This window comes from Chiloscyllium plagiosum, unplaced genomic scaffold (genome assembly GCF_037043375.1).
Source record: "Chiloscyllium plagiosum isolate Xiang-an unplaced genomic scaffold, Cpla_swu_hap1 HiC_scaffold_9, whole genome shotgun sequence".
NCBI lineage: Eukaryota > Metazoa > Chordata > Chondrichthyes > Orectolobiformes > Hemiscylliidae > Chiloscyllium > Chiloscyllium plagiosum.
Genome location: NW_028270147.1, coordinates 61,856,368 through 61,878,425, shown reverse-complemented (window position 1 = coordinate 61,878,425; position 22,058 = coordinate 61,856,368). Strand labels below are relative to the sequence as shown.

The 22,058-nt window shown below is 41.0% G+C and overlaps 1 protein-coding gene across 2 annotated transcripts in view; it reads left to right on the top strand.

Moving 5' to 3' along the window:
• lepr (leptin receptor) overlaps positions 1 to 22,058 on the top strand; it is a 126,581-nt gene that overhangs the window by 28,937 nt on the left and 75,586 nt on the right. For both annotated transcript variants that reach the window (XM_043699432.2, XM_043699431.2), the window contains exons 4-5: positions 9,954 to 10,077; positions 11,127 to 11,308. In XM_043699432.2, coding sequence (XP_043555367.2) covers positions 9,954 to 10,077; positions 11,127 to 11,308 — 306 coding nt within the window. The remainder of the gene's footprint in view (positions 1 to 9,953; positions 10,078 to 11,126; positions 11,309 to 22,058) is intronic.

Here is a 22,058-nt window from a genome sequence, read left to right as displayed (position 1 = left end):
TCATTTGAGCATTTTCCCTCTTACTTAGCTTAGGCAGACTATTAATGTACTGTAAGATTTTGCATAAATCCATTTAAGTGCATCATTTTTGTTTGATGTCTTCTTCCAGGTTTGAATAACAGTGAATATCTTTTACAATATTTATACAATTATAAATCCTGGTTCTGTATACACACATGAACATACAACCCAGGAGAAGCGGGAGGCTATTTAGCCCTTGACCTGCTCCACCATTCAATAAAATCTGATTGTAACTTGAAATTTGCATTCCTCACTACCTCTGATGACCTTTCAACTCCTTGCTTAACAAAAATTTATCTAACTTCATTTTTACAATATTCCTTTTAGAGGTTTAAAAATCATGTGGGGCATGGATAGGGTAAATAGACAAGGTCTTTTCCCTGGGGTGGAGGAGTCCAGAATTAAAGGGTTTAGGGTGAGAGGGGAAAGACTTAAAAGGGACCTAAGGGGCAACTTTTTCACGCAGTCTGTGATACGTGTATGGAATGAGCTGTGAGAGAAAGTGGTGGAGGCTGGTACAATTACAACATTTAAAAGGCATCTGGATGGATATATGACTAGGAAGGCTTTAGAGGGATATGGGCCAAGTGCTGGCAAATGGGACTAGATTAGTTTAGGATATCTGTTGGCATGGACAAGTTGGACTGAAGGGTCTGTTTCCGTGCTGTACATCTCTATGACTATGACACCAAGGACTCTGCTTCCACCCCCTCTTCAGAGAGAGAGTTTCAAAGTCACACCACATTCAGAGAAAAAAAATGGAATTGTCTAATCTCTGTTTTGAATGGACATCCCCTGATTTTTAAGGTCACTCCCATAAGAGGAAATGCCCTTTCCACATCTACCCTGTTGAGACCTGTCAGCATCTTATATAGTTCAATCAAGTTACGTCTTACTCTTCTAAACTCCAGCAGATACAAGCATAGTCTGTCCAATATTTTCTTGGAAGACAACCTACCTATTCTAAGTGTTGAGTAAACTTTTTCTGAACAGCTTTCAATGCATCTACATCCTTCCTTAAATAAGGTGACTAACACTGTGCAGTCCAGATGCAGTCTCAGCTGTGCTTTGTATAAACGAGTAAGAAGTCACATGACACCAGGTTATAGTCTAATAGGTTTATTTGAAATCACAAACTTTTGTAGCGCTGCTCCTTCATCAATTGAAGGAGCAGCACTCCAAATGTTTGTGATTTCAAATAAACCTGTTTTGACTATAAGCTGGTGTCATGTGACTTCTGATTTTGTCCACCCCAGTCCAAGACTGGCACCTCCACATCCTGTTTAACTGAAGCATAATCTCCCTACTTTGTATTCAACTCACCTTGCAATAAATAAAAATATTCTATTAGCTTTCCTAATCACTTGTTGTAACTGCACCCTCACTGTTTATGATTCATGTACAAGGATACCAAAATCCCTTTGTATCGTAGAGCTCTGTAACCTCTCTCCATTTAGATAAGGCTATAAATATTGGAGCTGAAGTAGGCCATGGAGCCCATTGAGATTCCTCGACCATTCAAAGAGATTATGGCTGATCTGATAATTCTTAACTCCACTTTCCTGCCTTTTCACCATAATTCTTGATTTCCTCTATTCTAAATTCTGTCCATCTCCGCCTTTTATGACACAGCCTTTACAGCTGGTAATGAATTGGTAACGAATTCCACAGATTTACAACCTCCTGAGAGAAGAAATTCCACCTCATCTATGTCATAAATGTGTGATCCCTTATTCTGCAATCATGCCCTTTTATCCTAGAGGAAAGGCTGAGGCACTTGGGGTTGTTTTCATTGGAGAAAAGAAGGTTTAGGGGTGACTTGATAGAGGTGTACAAGATGATTAGGGGTTTAGATAGGGTCGACAGTGAGAATCTTTTTCCACGTATGGAGTCAGCTATTACAAGGGGGCATAGCTTTAAATTAAGGGGGGTAGGTATAGGACAGATGTTAGGGGTAGGTTCTTTACTCAGCGAGTCGTGAGTTCATGGAATGCCCTGCCAGTAGCAGTGGTGGATTCTCCCTCATTATGGGCATTTAAGCGGGCATTGGATAGGCATATGGAGGATAGTGGGCTAGTGTAGGTTAGGTGGGCTTGGATCGGCACAACATCGAGGGCCGAAGGGCCTGTACTGCGCTGTATTCTTCTATGTTCTATGTTCTCTCAGAAGGAGAAACAATCTATCCACATCCACCCTGTCAAAACCCTTAACAATATTGTATGTTTCAATAAGGTTGTCTCTCATTCTTCTATTTTCCAATGAGTACAGGCCCAAGCTACTCAAGACATCATAAGCCTCCATACTGGATATCAGCCAAGTGAACCTTCTGTGAGCTGCCTCCAATGCCAGCATATCTTCAATTAGATAAAGGGCTCCAACTGTTCACAGAATTCTAGCTGCGGTCTGACTAGTGTCTTGTATCGGTTGAGCAAAACTTCCCTACTTTTATACTCCATTCTTCATGCTCCTTATACAACATTCCATGGGCCTTCCCTGTTACCTGGCAAACTTCAATGCTAACCTTTTGTGAGTCATAAATAAAGACTCCCTAGTTCCTGTGTTCTGCAGTCTCTCTCGATTTAAGTAATATTCAGCTCCTCTATTCTTCCTGCTGAAGTGCACATCCTTACATTTTCCCACGTTATATTTAATCTGCAAAGTTTTTATCCTCACTCTTTGTACCATCCTCACCATTTACCTTTCCACCTATTTTAGTGTCATCCCAAACTTGACTAAAAACATTACTTGCTTCTTCCAGATCATTAATAAATATAGGAGAAAGTGAGTACTGCAGATGCTGGAGATCAGAGCTGAAAATGTGTTGCTGGAAAAGCGCAGCAGGTCAGGCAGCATCCAAGGAGCAGGAGAACCGACGTTTCGGACATGAGCCCTTCTTCAGGAATCATTCCTGATTCCTGAAGAAGGACTCATGCCCGAAAAGTCTATTCTCCTGCTCTTTGGATGCTGCCTGACCTGCTGCGCTTTTCCAGCAACACATTTTCAGCATTAATAAATATCGAAAATTGTGGCCCCGGCACTGTATCCTGTGATACACGACTAGTTACAAGTTGCAATCCAGGAAATGCTCTATTTCTCTCCAAATTCTCTGTCATCTATTTGTTAGTCAATCATTTATCCAAACTCATATATTACCTCCAACACCATGAGCTCTTATCTTATTAGATAATATATGTTTCTTTTCTAATCTGAAAATGTGTTGCTGGTAAAGCGCAGCAGGTTGGGCAGCATCCAAGGAACAGGAGAATCGACGTTTCGGGCATAAGCCCTTCTTCCCCTCCTCTCCTGTTCCTTGGATGCTGCCTGACCTGCTGTGCTTTTTTTTAGATTAGATTACTTACAGTGTGGAAACAGGCCCTTCGGCCCAACAAGTCCACACCGCCCCGCCGAAGCGCAAACCACCCATACCCCCTACATTTACCCTTTACCTAACACTACGGACAATTTAGCATGGCCAATTCACCTGACCTGCACATCTTTGGACTGTGGGAGGAAACCGGAGCACCCGGAGGAAACCCACGCAGACACGGGAGAATGTGCAAACTCCACACAATCAGTCGCCTGAGGCGGGAATTGAACCCAGGTCTCTGGAGCTGTGAGGCAGCAGTGCTAACCACTTTTCCAGCAACACATTTTCAGCTCTGATCTCCAGCATCTGCAGTCCTCACTTTCTTTTCTAATCTGCCTGCCAAAATGCCAAGTTCACATTTTCCCATATCGTACACCATTTGCCAAATCTTTGCCCACTCACTTAATCTAGAAATATCTTTTCATAGCCTCCCTGAGTCCTCTTCACAACTTATGTTTCTACCTATCTCTTGGTGCCATGAGCAAATTTGGAATCACCTTCATCTCTTCATCCTAATCATTTATATATAAAGTTGACATCCCATGTCACTGATCCATGTGGCACACCAATCTTACATTTTGCTAATTTGAAAAAGACCCATTGACACTTACTGTCTGTTTCCTGTTAGCCAGCCAATCTTCTGTACATGTCATTATGCTAGACACTGCACCATGAGCTTCTGTTTACTGCAATCTTCTTTGATGTGGCACGTTATCAAATGTCTTTTAGAAACCCAAGAACAGTACATCAACAGTACTTCACCCATGTGTTCCTTCCATGAGTAAACACAAATGCAGCTTGTGTTTAATGAATTACTAAGATGAACTGTTGTTGCTCTGTGGCATTGCTCCCTGTTCCTCTGCTTCACAGTTCTTGACAATTATAGTGATTTAAGAAAAACATTCTCTCTGGATAGGGTTACCTCTGGTTAGTTTAGCAGTGATTATTAATTGCTATTTACCCTCTCTAGAACCATTACAATCCCAATGGATTTTTTTTTGTAGTGGGAGTCACCTATAGGCCATAATAAGGACGGCAGATTTCCTTCCTGAAGGACATGTGTGAAGTCGTTGGAAATATTAACTTCTGTTACCTGCTGTGACATTTCAAGGTTTTCTCATTATTTTTTCAGATTCCCCTATTTGAAATTTATTGTGATGTGAATTGACTGACAAAGCTGCTGTTTTTAAAATAATTGAAAATCTTCTCAGAAGTTAACCATGTAAATTTGATGCACACTTTGCATTTACAGTACATTGCATTGCTAGTTTGAAAAGAAACTACAGCAAAGCAATCCCTATTCAAGGTGATTCCACACTCTTTGCTTTTGTGTGAAGTGCTCATTGAATTTCTATAAATTTTGCATCAGGGTTAAGTTAAAACTGATTGATAGATGTGTTATTTACCCGGCCTATATCATAAACTGAAGATAAGATGTAAACTAGTTGGAGCTGGCAAAGGTTTAAAGGCCATCCTAAAAATTATTGAGCCTATTTATTTGCTCAGAACCAGTGAGGTTAATAGACACATGTAAATAAAGCATAAGGCACCAAACAAATAAAACAAGTCAGATGATATCATGAACCACAAGAGAAATATGTTCAGCATCTAAACTGACGAGACTACTGCCTTTCAACTCCCCCTCACTGTCAAGATTTATGATGTGTATTAGACAAGAAATGGTCTTTTAAAATAAATTGTTTTAATATTCTGATTTCACTTTTTTTGGTTTGGAAGACTTTAAGCGTTTTTTGAAAGCAGTGTTGTGTGACGTGACACTTAAGATTTATCTGCAGTTTTAAATTGCAGGATCTGACCACAGCAGCATGATAGGATCACATGACTGAGCTTACACTTAGTTTCTGTGATTTCTTTTTTCCTAGTATGTGACTTGTACAGAAATAAAATATTTAAAAATAGACCCTATTTGGCTACAGATCATTGGTGAAACATTTAAATAAAGTCTTCTTGAAATATGATACTCCTTTTTCATAGAGATTTGCTTTTACATGAATCTGAACTGGAATTTAAAAACTGGGATTAATTGGTTTTCTTACACCTGACGAAAAGCTCAATTTGAATTTTTTGCATTAGTTAGTACTTTACGGATTCAAATACAGATGCAAATGATCCTATCTGTTTGCAGCAGATAAATTGGGCTTTTCTTGTTCTTGTTCAGTGTTTTAGACAAACCATACACTTAATTCTTTCCTTTTCTGGAGCAGGGTGGAGCAGGGCTTTGAAATAGCAAATTAAAATAGAACTTATCCAGAAGTTTCCTTCCTGTAGGGTTGGATCTCATTTCTACAATTGACTGGCTGTTCATATTTCAAGAAACAGTGCAAAACACCAGTAAGTAGAGTAGGGCTGTTTAATATTTCAATTTTCTCCCATTCTAAAGCTAGTGATTCATGCTAATACATAACAGGCACAATATTGGATAAAAGATAATGTTGGGCTGCAACATGTGTTTGATCTAATGCAGGCAGCAGACAAAATTTGTGTTGACCTCTCATTTTCATGGTTGCAGTGTGCTCGGTATTATTCCTATTAATTTCTTTTCTTTCATTCACGAGATGTGGGTTTAGTGGGCTGGGCCAGCATTTATTGTGGATTTCTAGTTATTATTGAGAAAGTGGTAGTGTGTTGTCTTGTTGAACAACTGCACCATTTGATATAAGTACACCCACGATGCTGTGAAGAAGAGCACTCCAGAAATTTAGCCCAGTGACACTGAAGGAATGATAGATTTCAAAATCAGCATGGTGTGTGGCATGGAGGGGAATTGCAGGTGGTGGTGTTCCCATGTATGTGCTGACCTTGTCCTTCCAAATGGAGGTGGTCATGGGTTTGGAAGGTGCTGTATGAGAAGCGTTGGTGAATTTCTGCAATGCATTTTTTAAGTGGTACATACCGCTGCCACTGTGTGTTAGTGGTGGAGAGAGTGAATATTTGTGGATATATTTGACAGTTAAGTGGCTGCTTTGTGTTGAATGGCATCAAGCTTGTTGAATGTTGTTGGAGCTGCACTCATCCGGGCAATTGGGGAGTATTCCATCACACTCCTGACCACACACCTTATAGATGGTGGATAGGCTCTAGGGAAGAAAGGAAGTGAGCTATTCACTGCAGGATTTCTGATCTGCTCTTGCAGCCACAATTTTTATCTGGCTAGGCCAGATAATTTTTTGGTCAAGGCTAACCCTCCTGGATTTTAAAAGGGGAGGAATTCAGTGATGAAAATGCCACTGAATGTCAGTGGGTAATGGTTAGATTGTCTCTTGTTGTCCATTGTTTTCCCATATGATACCAATAAAATACTATGTATTCTGCTTTTAGTTGAACATAACAAATTTTACCAGAAAATAGCTTGTAAATATCATTCATTCCATGGATGCATTTGTTTAGTTTCTATAATAATGCTTGTTCATCTGCTGCCTTTTTGGACAGCTTCAAAACATTTATTTCAGAACAGTATCACTTTGCAGAAATGAAGCTTTTATGTCGATTGATCTTCATTCCAGAGAATACATGGCCAAAAAAATTAAAACACATTTTTGCGATTGCTTTTCCAGCTGTGAATGAGTACATTCCATTGGCCCAGATATTCCGATGGTCAAAGTGTCATTTCTTCTGTGTAGACAGGAATTGTGCATTGGGACCATATAGAATTCCCTTTATAGCTGACCCTGTGGGAATTGCCCAGGCAAATTGAATGTTCTGATGGGCAATTCCTCTCTGTTTGGAACCCTCTGAAAAGGGACATTGAAGGTGGTGTTTGCTGAGGTATGTGATTCACTTCAGCTTATTGGTTACCAAGGAAAAGTTACAAGATTAAAAAACCTACTGTTAACTCCTACATAACTATTAAATTGATGGCCCAATTCATTCACAACTGAGCCCACACCCCTGATACCCCTGCACCTCTCCTACACCACCCCTGTCCCCTTACACCTCTAGGACTGCTTACAACCACCCTCCCACAGCTAGGTTAGCTTCCACTGATCTGACCTAATTCCACCCCTCCCCAACTCAATTCTACCAGACCAGACAGTACCCACAGTGTTCCCCCACTTCATTATTCCTGGCTGCAGGCCTGTGTGCTGCCTGTATATTACAATCCAATCAAAGTCAAAAATAGAGTTTCTGACCTTGGTCAGAATAGCTGAGCCTGTTGGCCAATGTCTGGATCACCCAAAAATTCTCAAAATGCCGAGGAATTTCTCTTGTCTCAGCCTTATAAGTGCTGTCTACAATAACTTTTTCAGTTCAAATCCATACATGGGACAAGGTCTGCTGCAGCTTATGTATCTCAGAATAAACTTCAAACACTCTCCAGTTCTCTAACTCTGGTTGTTTTCTCTCTCATATTACTCACTTGTTGTATTTATTGGCAGTTAGTAAGACTTCAGGGTCATGTGGACTTTTGCTTCTAATTCTGTTCTGAGACTGTTTGGTAGTGCTTATTTCATTAGGTAATTTATGGCCTGAACTTGCACTGTCTGTCTGTTGAGGCTGTGAGGTGATTTACTTGCACAATCAGAGGGTCTTTCTTCAGTACATGTTCATTTTCTGATGCAAGAGTCACTTCTGAACAGTAGTTGTACAGCGCTTTCTTACTCTCTGATCATTTTATTCTCAATCACATGCTGCCAGTCCAGGGATCTTGCTTCTTGACCAACATCCTGAATTGTCAACCAATATGTAAACTCGCTAGCAGCTTTATTTCTGTGTTCCCGCATTCACAGGAGTATATAACACCCGGATATACAGTCTGGGCAACTGGGTATCATAAGCTTGTCCTGGGTGTCACTGATATCCAGCTCTTGCTTGACTGTACTCTGTCCTTCAGGAGCTTAATCACAAAGAGCAAGATACCTTATTTATATATATCTGTTGTTCAAATCCAGTATTTTGTAATTAATTTTTATTAATCATGTGGAATGAATTCTAACTATTTTCCATTTTTGACAAATATTGTTTTATAGTTTATTACATTAGCAGGACTCTTCAGTTCCCTATAACCCTATATTTTATAATATATCATATCTTCTGAATTGATTTGTTTGAGATGGCCTTTCACAATTCATGAGAGCTCTACCATACTCCACCTCCTTCCTCCTTCCTCTTTAAGTAGCTTGTCATGTTCTGTGCCATCTTAGCTAATTCTCCATATCCAGCTGGGGCCCAAGGCAGAAACTCCCAGAGATTGGGAGCAAGTGGTTTGTGCAAAATCCTTGAAATGAGATCCCAGCTTTTGAATGCACATTCTCTGCATTTCAACTTTATTCAGCAGGACAAACCTCCAAACACTTCAGTTAACTCAGCAGTGGCCAAAATCATTTAACACTAACCTGAAATTAGTTGATGAGGGTATTAAATTGTGCTTCTGTAGCTGCTTCCTTCTTGTTGCCAAGTGCATGTTCAAATGTACAAAATTTGCTAAAGCGTTGAGGCCAAAAATAGTACCACTGAAGTCAAATCAATTTGTGATCACCTGACATTCCATCAGGCATTTGTATTGAGGACCGCATCAAAATGCCTTCTCACCAGCAACGAGAGGTTAAATATAGGGGCCGATGTCAGCTTAGGACCCAAAATGATACCTTCAGCGCCGTTACTACAAAATGCTTTGCAAGTAAGTTTTGTGGCAAATTGCTTACTCATAGGTTTAAGGTGAGAGGGATAAGATTTAAACGGGACCTGAGAGGCAACTTTTTCACATAGAGGGTTTTGCATACGTGAAACAAGCTGCCGAAAGAAGTCATAGAGGCGAGTGTGATTGTAAAATTTAAAAGACATTTGGACAGGTTCATGAATAGGGAAGGTTTAAAGGATTATGGGCCAAATACAGGCAAATGGGACTAGTTCAATTTCGGAAACCTGGTCATCACGGATAAATTGGATTGAAGAGTCCGTTTCCATGTTGTAAGACTTTTATGTCTGTATGTGCCATGTGTGAATTCATATATAGGATGCTGCAAATTTACTTGATCTTGGATTATAGAGAGTCCAACTTGATACGGGCTCCATTTATGCGACATATATATGTGCCAGGGTCACAAGAGGGAGTAGGAGCTGAGCTGTTATTTATTTTCTCACCCTGTCTTTTAGTTCAGGAGAATCAATGCAAATACAACATCCTACTGCTATTTAAACTGAGCAGTCTAGTAATGAAACATTGCACAGCCTTACTTCACACAGTGCAGTTTCCCATTGCTATGTGTACTTGCCATTGAGTTATTGATGAAACCTTTAATTCATCTTTTAAAGACTACTAAATTATATTTCTTGACTTTGGTATATTTCTGAAAATGTGTTGCTGGAAAAGCGCAGCAGGTCAGGCAGCATCCAAGGAACTGGAGAATCGACATTTCGAGCATAAGCCCTTCTTCAGGAATGCCCGAAACGTCGATTCTCCTGTTCCTTGGATGCTGCCTGACCTGCTGTGCTTTTCTAGCAACACATTTTCAGCTCTATCTCCAGCATCTGCAGTCCTCACTTTCTCCTTTGGTATATTTCTAGCTTTCACAGGATCTTGTTTTAATCAGTTTATTCTTTTTAGGTATCAGAATGAACATCAAATGTTGGACTGCTGGAGACCTTTCGCTGTTTGTCTGTAATTTAAAGCCAAGTGTGTGGAAAATCAGCAAGTCTGTAAAATATAGAATACACCACCTGGATGTGTTGTAAGTAAATGAAAACTTGGTAAACTAATTTGTTGACATTTTCTAGCTGACCAAGAGTCTTTGACGTCAGGAAGCCAAAATATTGTGTTCATGTAGCGACCAGTCTTTGGTTGAGAGATTGTATGAGGGCTATTCCCAAAACTGTTTCAATATGTTCCATCACGGACTAGGTAATGGAATGTGCCTGAAATTTCACACATGCTGACTTTAATTTCTGTTGTATTAAAAAAAGAGGTTGCCACCTTCTAGTACTACCTCTACTACTGGACATTAACAGAAGGAGCAATATTGATTGCTGATGAGCAGTATTACATAATTCAGTGGATTGTGGGTAGAAATGAGTGGAACAAGTCTATCAAAAATCTGAGGTGTAAGTGAGGTGGGCATCAGGTTTCCATTATAAGTGGTGCTTGAGAAGGTCAGAGCAAAAGTATTTTACCAACCTGATCTTGCTAACCATTAAGTATACTTTGGTAGTGTAAGGGGAAAATGAGTGGTAGAACACAATATCATTGGGCAACAGGGCAGTTTAGAAATTAAGGCTGGAATAGACTGAGAATTGCAGTCAGCTTGTATGTCCCTGAATAATAGAGACATTTCTGTTAAATTTAAGTCAGTTTTTTTCTAAAAAAATTTGTGTAACCTAAGAAACAAACCAAATTTATTTTGAATAATTTTCCCTTTAAAACTCCAAAACAAGTTTAAATTTTTATTTGAATGACCAAAGAGGGGCATTGAATTTTTTATTTGTTTAATTTTTTAATGCTGATTTTTCCTGTTTCATAAAAAAGTGACAGACATGTCTCACATCATCCAAATGATTTTGCTTGTGTTTGAATGTGAATATCAGAAATATTTGAACAAAGTCAAACATTTTGGTTTGACACAAAACATAACTGAAATGCCAACTTCTCTCCACAGGTGCAATCTTGCCTGATGATTTGTTTAAGATTTTATTGTTTTCTATCTTGAAGAGTAAAAGCCATTTTTGATTTCACAATTTTGTGAAGGATTGATACCTTAACTGCATTTGCTCCTGTCATTTTCAGATCTTTTGACCAGGAGGAAGGCAATTTGTCAATGTATATGAATGACTGCGTGCAACATCACATAATTCAGTGCACAATATCTTCCGTTGATTTAAATCGCAAGTATTTCATTTGGATAGAACTGATCACAAATTCTGGAACTTTCCGGTCACCTTTGATGTCTGTCACCCCTATTAATGTAGGTAAGTCTAGAGAAACTCAAAGTGTTCTTCCAATGTTCTTGAGTTCTAAGTTCTCTTGTACGTGATACCATGAAGGTCAAAATGCTGAGCAAACATGAGGTATCTCAAGCAATAATGATTGGATTATGCCAAATTGAGCTTCTGAGGCCTTTCCATTATAAGAAGCAGGAATTAGTAAATGCTATAAAGGGACATATCTGAACATTTGATAGTGACCCATCTCAGGTGCTTTGTTTTACACCTTAGGGATTTGTCCCCAACTGATAGCCATATATTAATGGTATTTCATTGAAAGCAATTAGTAGGTGTTAAATGGGCTTTTCCCTGACTCCATATAAAGAGACACTTAATGAAGTGGGGTGTGGCTGAGTTTGAAGATTTTTGTTTAGACAATAGGTGCAGGAGTAGGCAATTCTGCCCTTTGAGCCTGCACTACCATTCAATATGATCATGGCTGATCATCCTTAATCAGTATCCTGTTCCTGCATTATCTCCATAACCCTTGATTCCACTATCCTTGAGAGCTCTATCCAACTCTTTCTTAAATGAATCCAGAGACTGGGCCTCTACTGCCCTCTGGGGCAGAGCATTCCACACAGCCACCACTCTCTGGGTGGAGAAGTTTCTCCTCATCTCTGTCCTAAATGGTCTACCCCGTATTTTTAAGTTGTGTCCTCTGGTTCGGCACTCACCCATTAGCGGAAACATGTTTCCTGCCTCCAGAGTGTCCAATCCTTTAATAATTTTATATGTCTCAATCAGATCCCCTCTCAGTCTTCTAAACTCAAGGGTATACAAGCCCAGTCGCTCCAGTCTTTCAGTGTAAGGTAATCCCGCCATTCCAGGAATTGACCTCGTGAACCTACGCTGCACTCCCTCAAGAGCCAGAACGTCTTTCCTCAAATTTGGAGACCAGAACTGCACACAGTACTCCAGGTGTGGTCTCACCAGGGCCCTGTACAGCTGCAGAAGAACCTCTTTGCTTCTATACTCAATCCCTCTTGTTATGAAGGCCAGCATGGTATTAGCCTTCTTCATTACCTACTATACCAGTATGCTTACCTTCATTGACTGGTGTACAAAAACACCCAGATCTCTCTGTACTGCCCCTTTACCTAAATTGATTCCATTTAGGTAGTAATCTGCATTCTTTTCTTGCCACCAAACTGGATAACCATACACTTATCCACATTAAACTGCATCTGCCATGCATCTGACCACTCACCTAACTTGTCCAGGTCACCCTGTAATCCCCTAACATCCTCATCACATTTCACCCTGCCACCCAACTTAGTATCATCAGCAAATTTGCTAATGTTATTGCTAATACTATCTTCTATATCATTAATATATATTGTAAAAAGCTGTGGTCCCAGTACTGATTCCTGCGGTACCCCACTGGTCACTGCCTGTCATTCTGAAATGGAGCCGTTTATCACTACTCTTTGTTTCCTGTCAGCCAACCAACTTTCAATCCAAGTTAGTACTTTGCCCCCAATACCATGCGCCCTAATTTTGCTCACTAACCTCCTATGTGGGGCTTTATCAAAAGCTTTCTGAAAGTCCAGGTACACTACGTCTACTGGATCTCCCTCATCCATCTTCAGAGTTACATCCTCAAAAAATTCCAGAAGGTTAGTCAAGCATGATTTCCCCTCCATAAGTCCATGCTGACTCTGACCTATCCTGTTACTACTATCCAGATGTGTTGTAATTTCAACCTTTATAATAGACTCCAGCATCTTTCCCACCATTGAGGTCAGACTAACTGGTCTATAATTTCCTGTTTTCTCTCTCCCACCTTTCTTAAAAAGTGGTACAACATTAGCCACCCTCCAATCCGCAGGAACTGATCCCGAATCTATTGAACTCTGGAAAATAAACACCAACGCATCCACGATTTCTCGAGCCACCTCCTTCAGTACCCTGGGATGTAGACCATCAGGCCCCGGGGACTTATCAACCTTCAGACCTAACAGTCTCTCCAACACCAATTCCTGGCAAATATAAATTCCCTTAAGTTCAGGTCCTTCAGCCACTGTTACCTCAGGGAGATTGCTTGTGTCTTCCCAAGTGAACGCAGATCTGAAGTACCAATTCAATTCTTCTGCCATTTCTTTGTTCCCAGTAATATATTTCCCTGTTTCTGTCTTCAAGGGCCTAATTTTAGTCTTAACCATTTTTTTGCCTTTCACATATCTAAAAAAGCTTTTACTATCCTCCTTTATATTTTTGGCCAGTTTACCTTCGTACCTCTTTTTTTTCTCTGCGTATTTCCTTCTTAGTAATCCTCTGTTGTTCTTTAAAAGCTTCCCAGTCCTCCGTTTCCCACTTATCTTTGCTATGTTATACATTTTCTCTTTTAACTTTCTACGTTTCTTAACTTCCCTTGTCAGCCATGGCCACCCTTGCCTCCTCCTAGGATCTTTCTTCCTTCTTGGAATGAACTGATCCTGCAACTTCTGCATTATACACAGAAATATCTGCCATTGTTCCTCCACTGTCATCCCTGCTAAGGTATTGCACCATTGAACTTTGGCCAGCTCCTCCCTCATAGCTCCATAGTTCCCTTTATTAAACAGAAATATTGTCACTTCTGATTGTACCCTCTCCCTTTCAAATTTCAGATTGAAGCTTATTGTATTATGGTCACTACTTCCCAATGGCTCCTTCACTTCGAGGTCCCTGACCAATTCTGGTTCGTTGCACAATACCAGATCCAGAATTGCCTTCTCCCTGGTCGGGTCCAGCACCAGCTGTTCTAAGATTCCATCTCCGAGGCATTCCACAAAGTCTCTTTCTTGAGGTCCAATACCATCCTGATTCTCCCAGTCTACCTACATGTTGAAATCCCCCATAACAACTGTAGTAACATCTTTGCGACAGGCCAATTTCAGCTCCTGATTTAACTTGCATTCGACATCCAGACTACTGTTTGGGGGCCTGTAAATAGCTTCCAAGAGGGTCTTTTTACCCTTAGTATTTCTCAGCTGTAACCACACTGACTTTACATCCCCTAATTCTAGGTCCCCCCACGCAATGGACTGAATATCATCCCTTACCAACATGGCCACCCCACTCCCTCTGCCCATTAGTCTGTCCTTACGATAGCATGTGTAGCCTTGAATATTCATTTCCTGCGCCCTGTCCACTTGAAGCCATGTCTCAGTTATCCCCACAATATCGTATCTGCCAATTTCCAAAAGAGCCTCAAGCTCATCCATCTTATTTCTAATGCTTCGTGCATCCATGTATAGTATTTTTAATTTGTTACTGCCCTCACCCTTCCCATCAACTCCTTTTTCACTCAACCTTACAGCATGATCCCTTTCTGAGTTTTCTGCTTCATTGATACAGTTGTCTTTCTTAACTTCCCTTGTTCTAACTTTCCCTCCAATTTCCTTCTTAAACATCCAGTTTGTTCCCCCCCCCGCTACTTAGTTTAAACATAGCTGTGTTGCAGTAGCAAACCTGCCTGCCAGAATGCTGGTCCCTAACTTATTAAGGTGCAGACAGTCTGTCTTGTAGAATTTATGCTTACCACTAAACATACCCCAGTGATCCAAGAATTTACAAGCTTGCTTCCTGCAGCAGTTTCCCAGCCACACGTTCAAGTCCATTATCTCCCTGTTTCTGGCCTCACCAGTCCGAGGAACTGGAAGCAAACTGGAGATAACCACCTTGGACGTCCTGCTTTTCAGCCTTCTTCCTAGTTCTCCGAAGTCCCGCTGTAGTATGTTCTTCCTCTTCTTCCCAACATCATTTGTGCCGACATGTACCACCACCTCTGGCTCTTCACCTTCGTCCTTGAGGATTTCCTGCACTCTGTCTGTGATGTCTTTAACCCTGGCACCAGGAAGGCAACACACCATCCTTAAGTCTCGTCTACTGCCGCAAAAACCCCGGTCAGTTCCTCTCGCTATGGAGTCCCCTATTACCATGACTCTGTGTGATGTCTGACTCTTCCTCTCTGTCTCCACGGCAACGTTTGATTGACAGACCTGGCCGCCTCGTGGACTGGCAGTGTCATCTGTCTCTACTGTTTCCAAAAGATTCAACTTGTTCCTGACATGTACTTGCCCGGGGTCTCTTGCACCTGTCTCCTCTCTGCCTTCCTCATCGTCTGCTCTCTTCTGGTACGATTGGTGTAATAACCTCGCTGAAGGTCTTGTCCAGAAAGATCTCGTTCTCTAGGATGAGCCTAAGGACCTCGGGTTCTTTCATCAGTGCTGCAATATGCTCTGTCAGTAGCTGAACGTGCACACACTTTCCACACTTATACGAGCCAGACACACCAGAGTCGTTGACCTCCCACGTCAAGCACGTAGCACACTGAACCAGCTGGGCAGTCATGTCTTCACCCTCTTCAACTGTGGCGTAATCACTTCACTCAACCTCCTTGTCAAAGACTCCTGAGCTAATGCCTCACTCTTCAATCCACAGGAACTTCCTTGGATCCTCTTTTTGGGGCAAGTCTGTGGACTTTTAATTTAGGTTAGAGGAGGAGGGAGGGGGGGAGACCCTACTTTGTAGGACCTGGGGTCTAGAACACACCCACTCAAATAACAATCACTTACAAAGTTTGTGAGAAGATTTGTAGCTCGGGTGCTCGTTGCTGTGGTTCTGTTCGCCGAGTTGGAAGTTTTTGTTGCAAACGTTTCGTCCCTTGTCTAGGTGACATCCTCAGTGCTTGGGAGCCTCCTGTGAAGCGCTTCTGTGGTGTTTCCTCCGGCATTTTATAGTGGCCTGTCCCTGCCGCTTCCGGTTGTCAGTTTCAGCTGTCCGCTGTAGTGGCCGGTATATTGGGTCCAGGTCGATGTGTTTGTTGATGGAGTTTGTGGATGAGTACCATGCTTCTAGGAATTCCCTGGCTGTTCTTTGTTTGGCTTGCCCTATAATGGTAGTGTTACCATTATAGGGCAAGCCAAACAAAGAACAGCCATGGAATTCCTAGAAGCATGGCACTCATCCACAAACTCCATCAACAAACACATCGACCTGGACCCAATATATCGGCCACTACAGCGGACAGCTGAAACTGACAACCGGAAGCGGCAGGGACAGGCCACTATAAATGCCGGAGGAAACACCACAGAAGCGCTTCACAGGCGGATCCCAAGCACTGAGGATGTCACCGAGACAGGGGACGAAACGTTTGCAACAAAAACTTCCAGTTCGGCGAACAGAACCACAGCAACAATCACTTACCTCCCCGACCGGCTGTGCGCTCTGCCTTCACTTCCGCCCAGTTCCCGCCGCTCTCTGATGCGAAAAGTTTCTGACATTTATCTCAATAAATACATGTACGACTGAGTAAAGATTTGCTCTTGTAATATCTTTAATGAATTGACTGTCCAGCACTAACTGCAATATAATTGTTTTGTTTCATCAGACATTTTAGGGTCTGCCTGAGTGAAAGACAAATTACTGACACTTTTTGTTACTTAGACTTGTTTATTAATAACTGAACAAAACACCTCTTAATGTAATTGAGAACACTGTATATAAAAAAATGAGATGAGCTGGTTTCAGCAGGAGGAAACTTCTAAATTTAATAGAAGATTGAAGTGATTACTTGGGATATGCTGCCTATAGAGCTTTGAGTCATACCTTTACATTAATTTAATAAAAACAGAGCCAATGGATGACAAATGCGAACTAGAAAACTGGGCAATTTTTCCTTGTATGTCAAATTTAGCCAAAATATTTGGGTTTTTGAGCACCATGCCAGTTACAGTTCAGAACATGCTGCTGTGACGTTCAATAACGATACTTCAACCTTGATTTTCTTCACTGATGTTGTATTCTCTCCCAGCTTCTGTTAGCAACTCCTTATGGTGGCTTAATTGATACTGGAAATTGAATCTGAAATCCACGCATTAATAAGTCCTCTTTGTAATAAAATATGATGCTCTCCTATTCCTGTATTCAAATTGATTTCATAAAATGTATGATTTCTGTAAATTAAAGTCAATGTTAAAGATTCAGTGGCCATTCATAGTACCAATTTTACTTTTAAAAGTTAGCTTTCAGTAAAGTGGTAACATTAGGGAAAATTATTAAACCGACAGCATTAATAGTGCTATGTTATAAGTAAGTTGCAATATAAGAACAACGACTCTGTTACTCTTCATTAGAAAGTGAGCTAAGAAACCAAACCCAGTATTCCCAGAGTGATGTGAAAAAGTAAAGATTTTGTAAAAGTACGCAAGATTCCACAATTTACCTGCCTTTATAGATCCAGGTTAATGGATACTACGGCTGAGGTTCTGCACTTAATGAGAATAACTACCTGTTACAAATAAATAGATCCCAGCCACAGGTAAACATCTATGAACAATTCACCTGTAACTCTACTAGTTGATACTCTGACCTCCTTATAAAACTCCCCCTGAACACACACAAGGCCGAATCTTATTGTTCTTTGGTTGGGTGAGTTGCATCACATATTCACATATTGCATCACTGACTCTCACTGGGAGGCCAAAGGTTTATTCTTGCTGCACGTTCCCAAACTTGTGATACTGATTAATGAAGCCCTTCTTATAGCGAGAACCTTGTCCAAATTCTGCCCCCATCTTGGCACACACTACTCCTGGAGAAACTTGCCATTTACTGGAGATCCTGGAATTGACTGGCATCCTGGGTGCCAACAACAAATTTTAAAGGCTATTGTGCACCCAGCCAAGCATTGTTCGACTGGAGCTGCCTTCTATAGTTCCTCACATTTGCCCTAAATATGGTAGATGGAGGGGGAATCACTGCCCGTCTTTGCAGGTATGCTACTGATTGATTTGGTGGTGCACAGGCTGGAAGGCATGACCGCAAACTGTGCCAAACCTGTCTCAATCTCAGCCAGCTGGACTTTAGGAAGAAGGTTATTGTCCTTCTCTACTTTTCCATTGTCATCTCTCTGATACCTCACTCTCACTCAATCTCTGCTGTTGCACTCACAGGCCAACAAGGCACGTGCTCTACCCCTCTCACTAATGAATGCCCATTGCTCCTCACCCTCCCTCACCTGTGAAACCACTACTCCAACATGCCTTCTGCACTGCCTACTCAATCGCTCGGGAAACCTCCTCACTTGCACCAATGGTAATTAATAGCTGTGCCACCCACTTTTTTGCATTGTTAATAACTGCCTCGCAGTGTCATTCCATGAGGAAAACAGCTCAATGAAGGGCCAAAAGAGTTAAAATGAGTGATGGGCCACCTGTCATTCAGCACCTCACCCCTTCTGAGAAGCAGATTCTGACTCTGACTGCTGCAATCAGGGCCTATCAGAAGCTGCCCTTGACCTACTGCGTCACAATTTCCTATGCAAAGGCTATTCCCTTGATTGGACTGAAACTTGTTGACAACCAGCTTCCTGGATTTCTGTCTGTATCAAATGGCAGAACAAGGAAGTAGTAATATGAGCCTTGTACATCTGGCTGAGTGACCAAAGTGCAAAAAGGCAAGGCCAGGCAATGCAAGATAGGGATGCTGTGAGCTTACAGGTAGGCCCAGAGTGAGTGTGAGCTGTGAAAGCCAGTGAAAAGCCCAGAGGTTCATTCTGGGAGTCCAGTCCATGAGCTGGGTGTGTGTGCCTGAAACAGGGTCCTTACTGCAGTGTGATAGTGATAATTGCAGGTCCAGCTTGAGGTGCAGCTTTGATGTGCAGAACCACCCTGTAAATGGATCGGAGATGTACCATGAGGGATCATGGATGCTGGCACACGTTGGATGTCAATGTCTGTGAATGTGGTCAGTGTCCATGGAGCATGCTCTGAGATATTGGTGCCTTGTGTCCACAATGAAGGGTTTCAGAGCAGGTGGTGATTTGATTCTGCTCTGGATTCCATGTTGGGTTTTCCTGATAGATTGTGTGGTGAGTTTGATAGGAGTGAAAACCTTGGTGAGCTGTGTTGTTAATAAGATGTTTAATAAGCAATAATTAGCTTCAGCTGGGAACTTGCTACCTCACAGGAATCTTGCTTCATTGCTTGAGAAAAATGTAAATGATACAGTGACATAATCTCTGTTGAGACAGGCTTTACCAAACATCTCACCAGATTCTGTCAAGTGTCTCACAGTAGCCCACATTGCTTAGAACCTCAAAACATTTCACCAATGTAGACAGACCAATAAACATTAGTGTCAAGGTTAGAGGGAAAACTTGGAACCAGTTCAATGATCCTCTCCACTGGGTTCACTTAGATGATTTTTTTTTGTCTTGCCAGGATTTGCTGCTCCTCAATCTTTCTTCTCCAGAAGCTTTTCACTTTCTTCCAGGAGACACAATAATGAATTCATAACTTATAAAGTCTCTGACTTATTGGCTACAGCAACAGATAAGGGAAAATGAATGGGCTTTCTTCAGGCTTTAGTTATTTTTTTTCCTGCAGTGAAAGAAAACACTACATGCCTGTCCAGAGGTCCATAGACTTCCAAACACATCATTCACACCCACAAGATGTTCATCTTACTAGGGAGTCAATCACATATTTGTTGGCAGGCAAAAGGTCTTTGTCATTGACGATCATCCAAAACCAATCAGCTACTTCTTGTGAGCTAAATCTCTATGGGGTGACATGGTGGTTCAGTAGTTAGCACTGCTGCCTCACAGCACCAGGGGCCTGGGTTTGATTCCCACCTCAGGCAACTGTCTGTGTGGAGTTTGCACATTCTCCCCGTGTCTGCGTGGGTTTCCTCCGGGTGCTCAGGTTTCCTCCCACAGTCCAAAGATGTGCAGGTCAGGTGAATTGCCCATAGTGTTAGGTGCATTAGTCAGAGGTGTATATATATATATATATATATATATATATGTATATAGGGCAGGGGAATGGGTCGGTGTGGACTTGTTGGGCCTGTTTCCATACTGTAGGGAATCTATTCTAATCTAATCTAGTCTAATCTAATCTTGGCTCTAGCCCATCTACACCAGTCCTTGTATAAGCAATAATGTAAACCTCTTACAATGAGTGTTGCAGCCTGCTTTTAAAAAATACAGCAATTCTTTCCACTATCCTTCATCTTTTAAAAAAGGTTATTTTCCCTTTTCAGTTCACAAACAAAAATGCAAATAAAAAGATACAGTCCTTAGTATAGTTTCTTCAAAACTTTCCTTATGTTACTAAATACAATAATAAGACTGTGCATCTCTCTTGTTCTGATTTTGTCATTTCTATTTCCATTCTGGCTTGTCAATCCACAATTTAACTAGGTTTAGTGCATTTAGAGTCAAACTTTGAAAATATTACATTGATACATCTTGTACTCATCATTAACTCAAAGGACAATGGTTTTATAATGTGTGGAGTCTTGGATTTGGGTGGAAAATCAAATGAGTAGAATATCCGTTTAGAGAAACAATGTTAAAGAGTGAAAGGGAGAAACATTTGCCAATTCATGTTTCATGCATTACTCATTCTCGGGTCAGCTTTTCTTCAGATCTGAATATTTCCCAATAATTCATTTCAAGATGTTCAGTTTGTCATATAACAATGCGATGCATCTATGTTGAATGGCTTTGATATATTGTTTATTTAAAATGACAGACCTGCATGTCAATTCAGTGACATTTTGTGCTACCATAAATTGGCCGTGTCCTATAAAATAAGCATTATGTTCTCCACTTGTTTCTGCTAGAACTTTGAATAGCTACCAAAAATGAGAAAAACTCAGTAGCAAACTGAAGCAGATCAGAAAAGGAGATCAAAGAACCAACTTGGAAGAGTCGAAGAAAAGTTAAAGCATTGCTTTAAAATTATAAATGGAATAGTCATACTTATCTCTTGCAAGTAATTTGTATTTAACTTTGGAAATGTTAAAACATTTTCTCTTACAAACATCTCCAGTTTTATTTCCTGGCCTAGTGTTTCCTGTAGACCGGCCGAAATAGTTCTGGCGGCCAAAAGGGAGGCTTTCGGCTCAGGTCAATTATGGATTTGGCAGTGGGTAGCTGTACCGTGATAGCATGGATCTGCATTCTATCTTAACTCTGGAAATTAATCAAGATGTGCTATCAATTTGAAAATATATTGTTAAAAATCACACAACACCAAGTTATAGTCCAACAGGTTTAATTGGAAGCACTAGCTTTCGGAGTGCCGCTCCGAAAGCTAGTGCTTCCAATTAAACCTGTTGGACTATAACCTGTGTGATTTTTAACTTTGTGCACCCCAGTGCAACACCGGCATCTCTAAATCATGAAAATATATTGATCTCCTGCTGGCCTAATAGCATATTGCAGTTTGCTTGAACGGAGTCATGCAAGTAGAATGTTTTAAAAGCATATCTATGCTGTGGAGTTAACCATCTTATCTGGTCAATAGTAGGATCAGTAATTGTCCTGGGTTAGGGTTAGGCGGTCCAGTAAAAGGCAACTGCATCTTATCTAAAAAAGATTAAAAGGATTGTTAGGTGTTTCGATTATTAATTCCAATTTCTATCGGAAGGATGTTGTGAAACTTGAAAGGGTTCAGAAAAGATTTATAAGGATGTTACCAGCGTTGGAGGATTTGAGCTGTAGAAAGAGGCTGAATAGGCTGAGGCTGTTTTTCCTTGAGCATTGGAGGCTGAAGGGTGATTTTGTAGAAGTTTATAAAATCATGAGGGGCATAGATAGGGTAAATAGACAAGGCAAAAGTGGGTACTGCAGATGCTGGAAATTAGAGTCAAGATCAGAAAAGCACAGCAGGTCAAGCAGCATCTGAGGAGCAGGAGAATTGATGTTTCGCACAAAAGCCTTTCATCAGGAATTCAA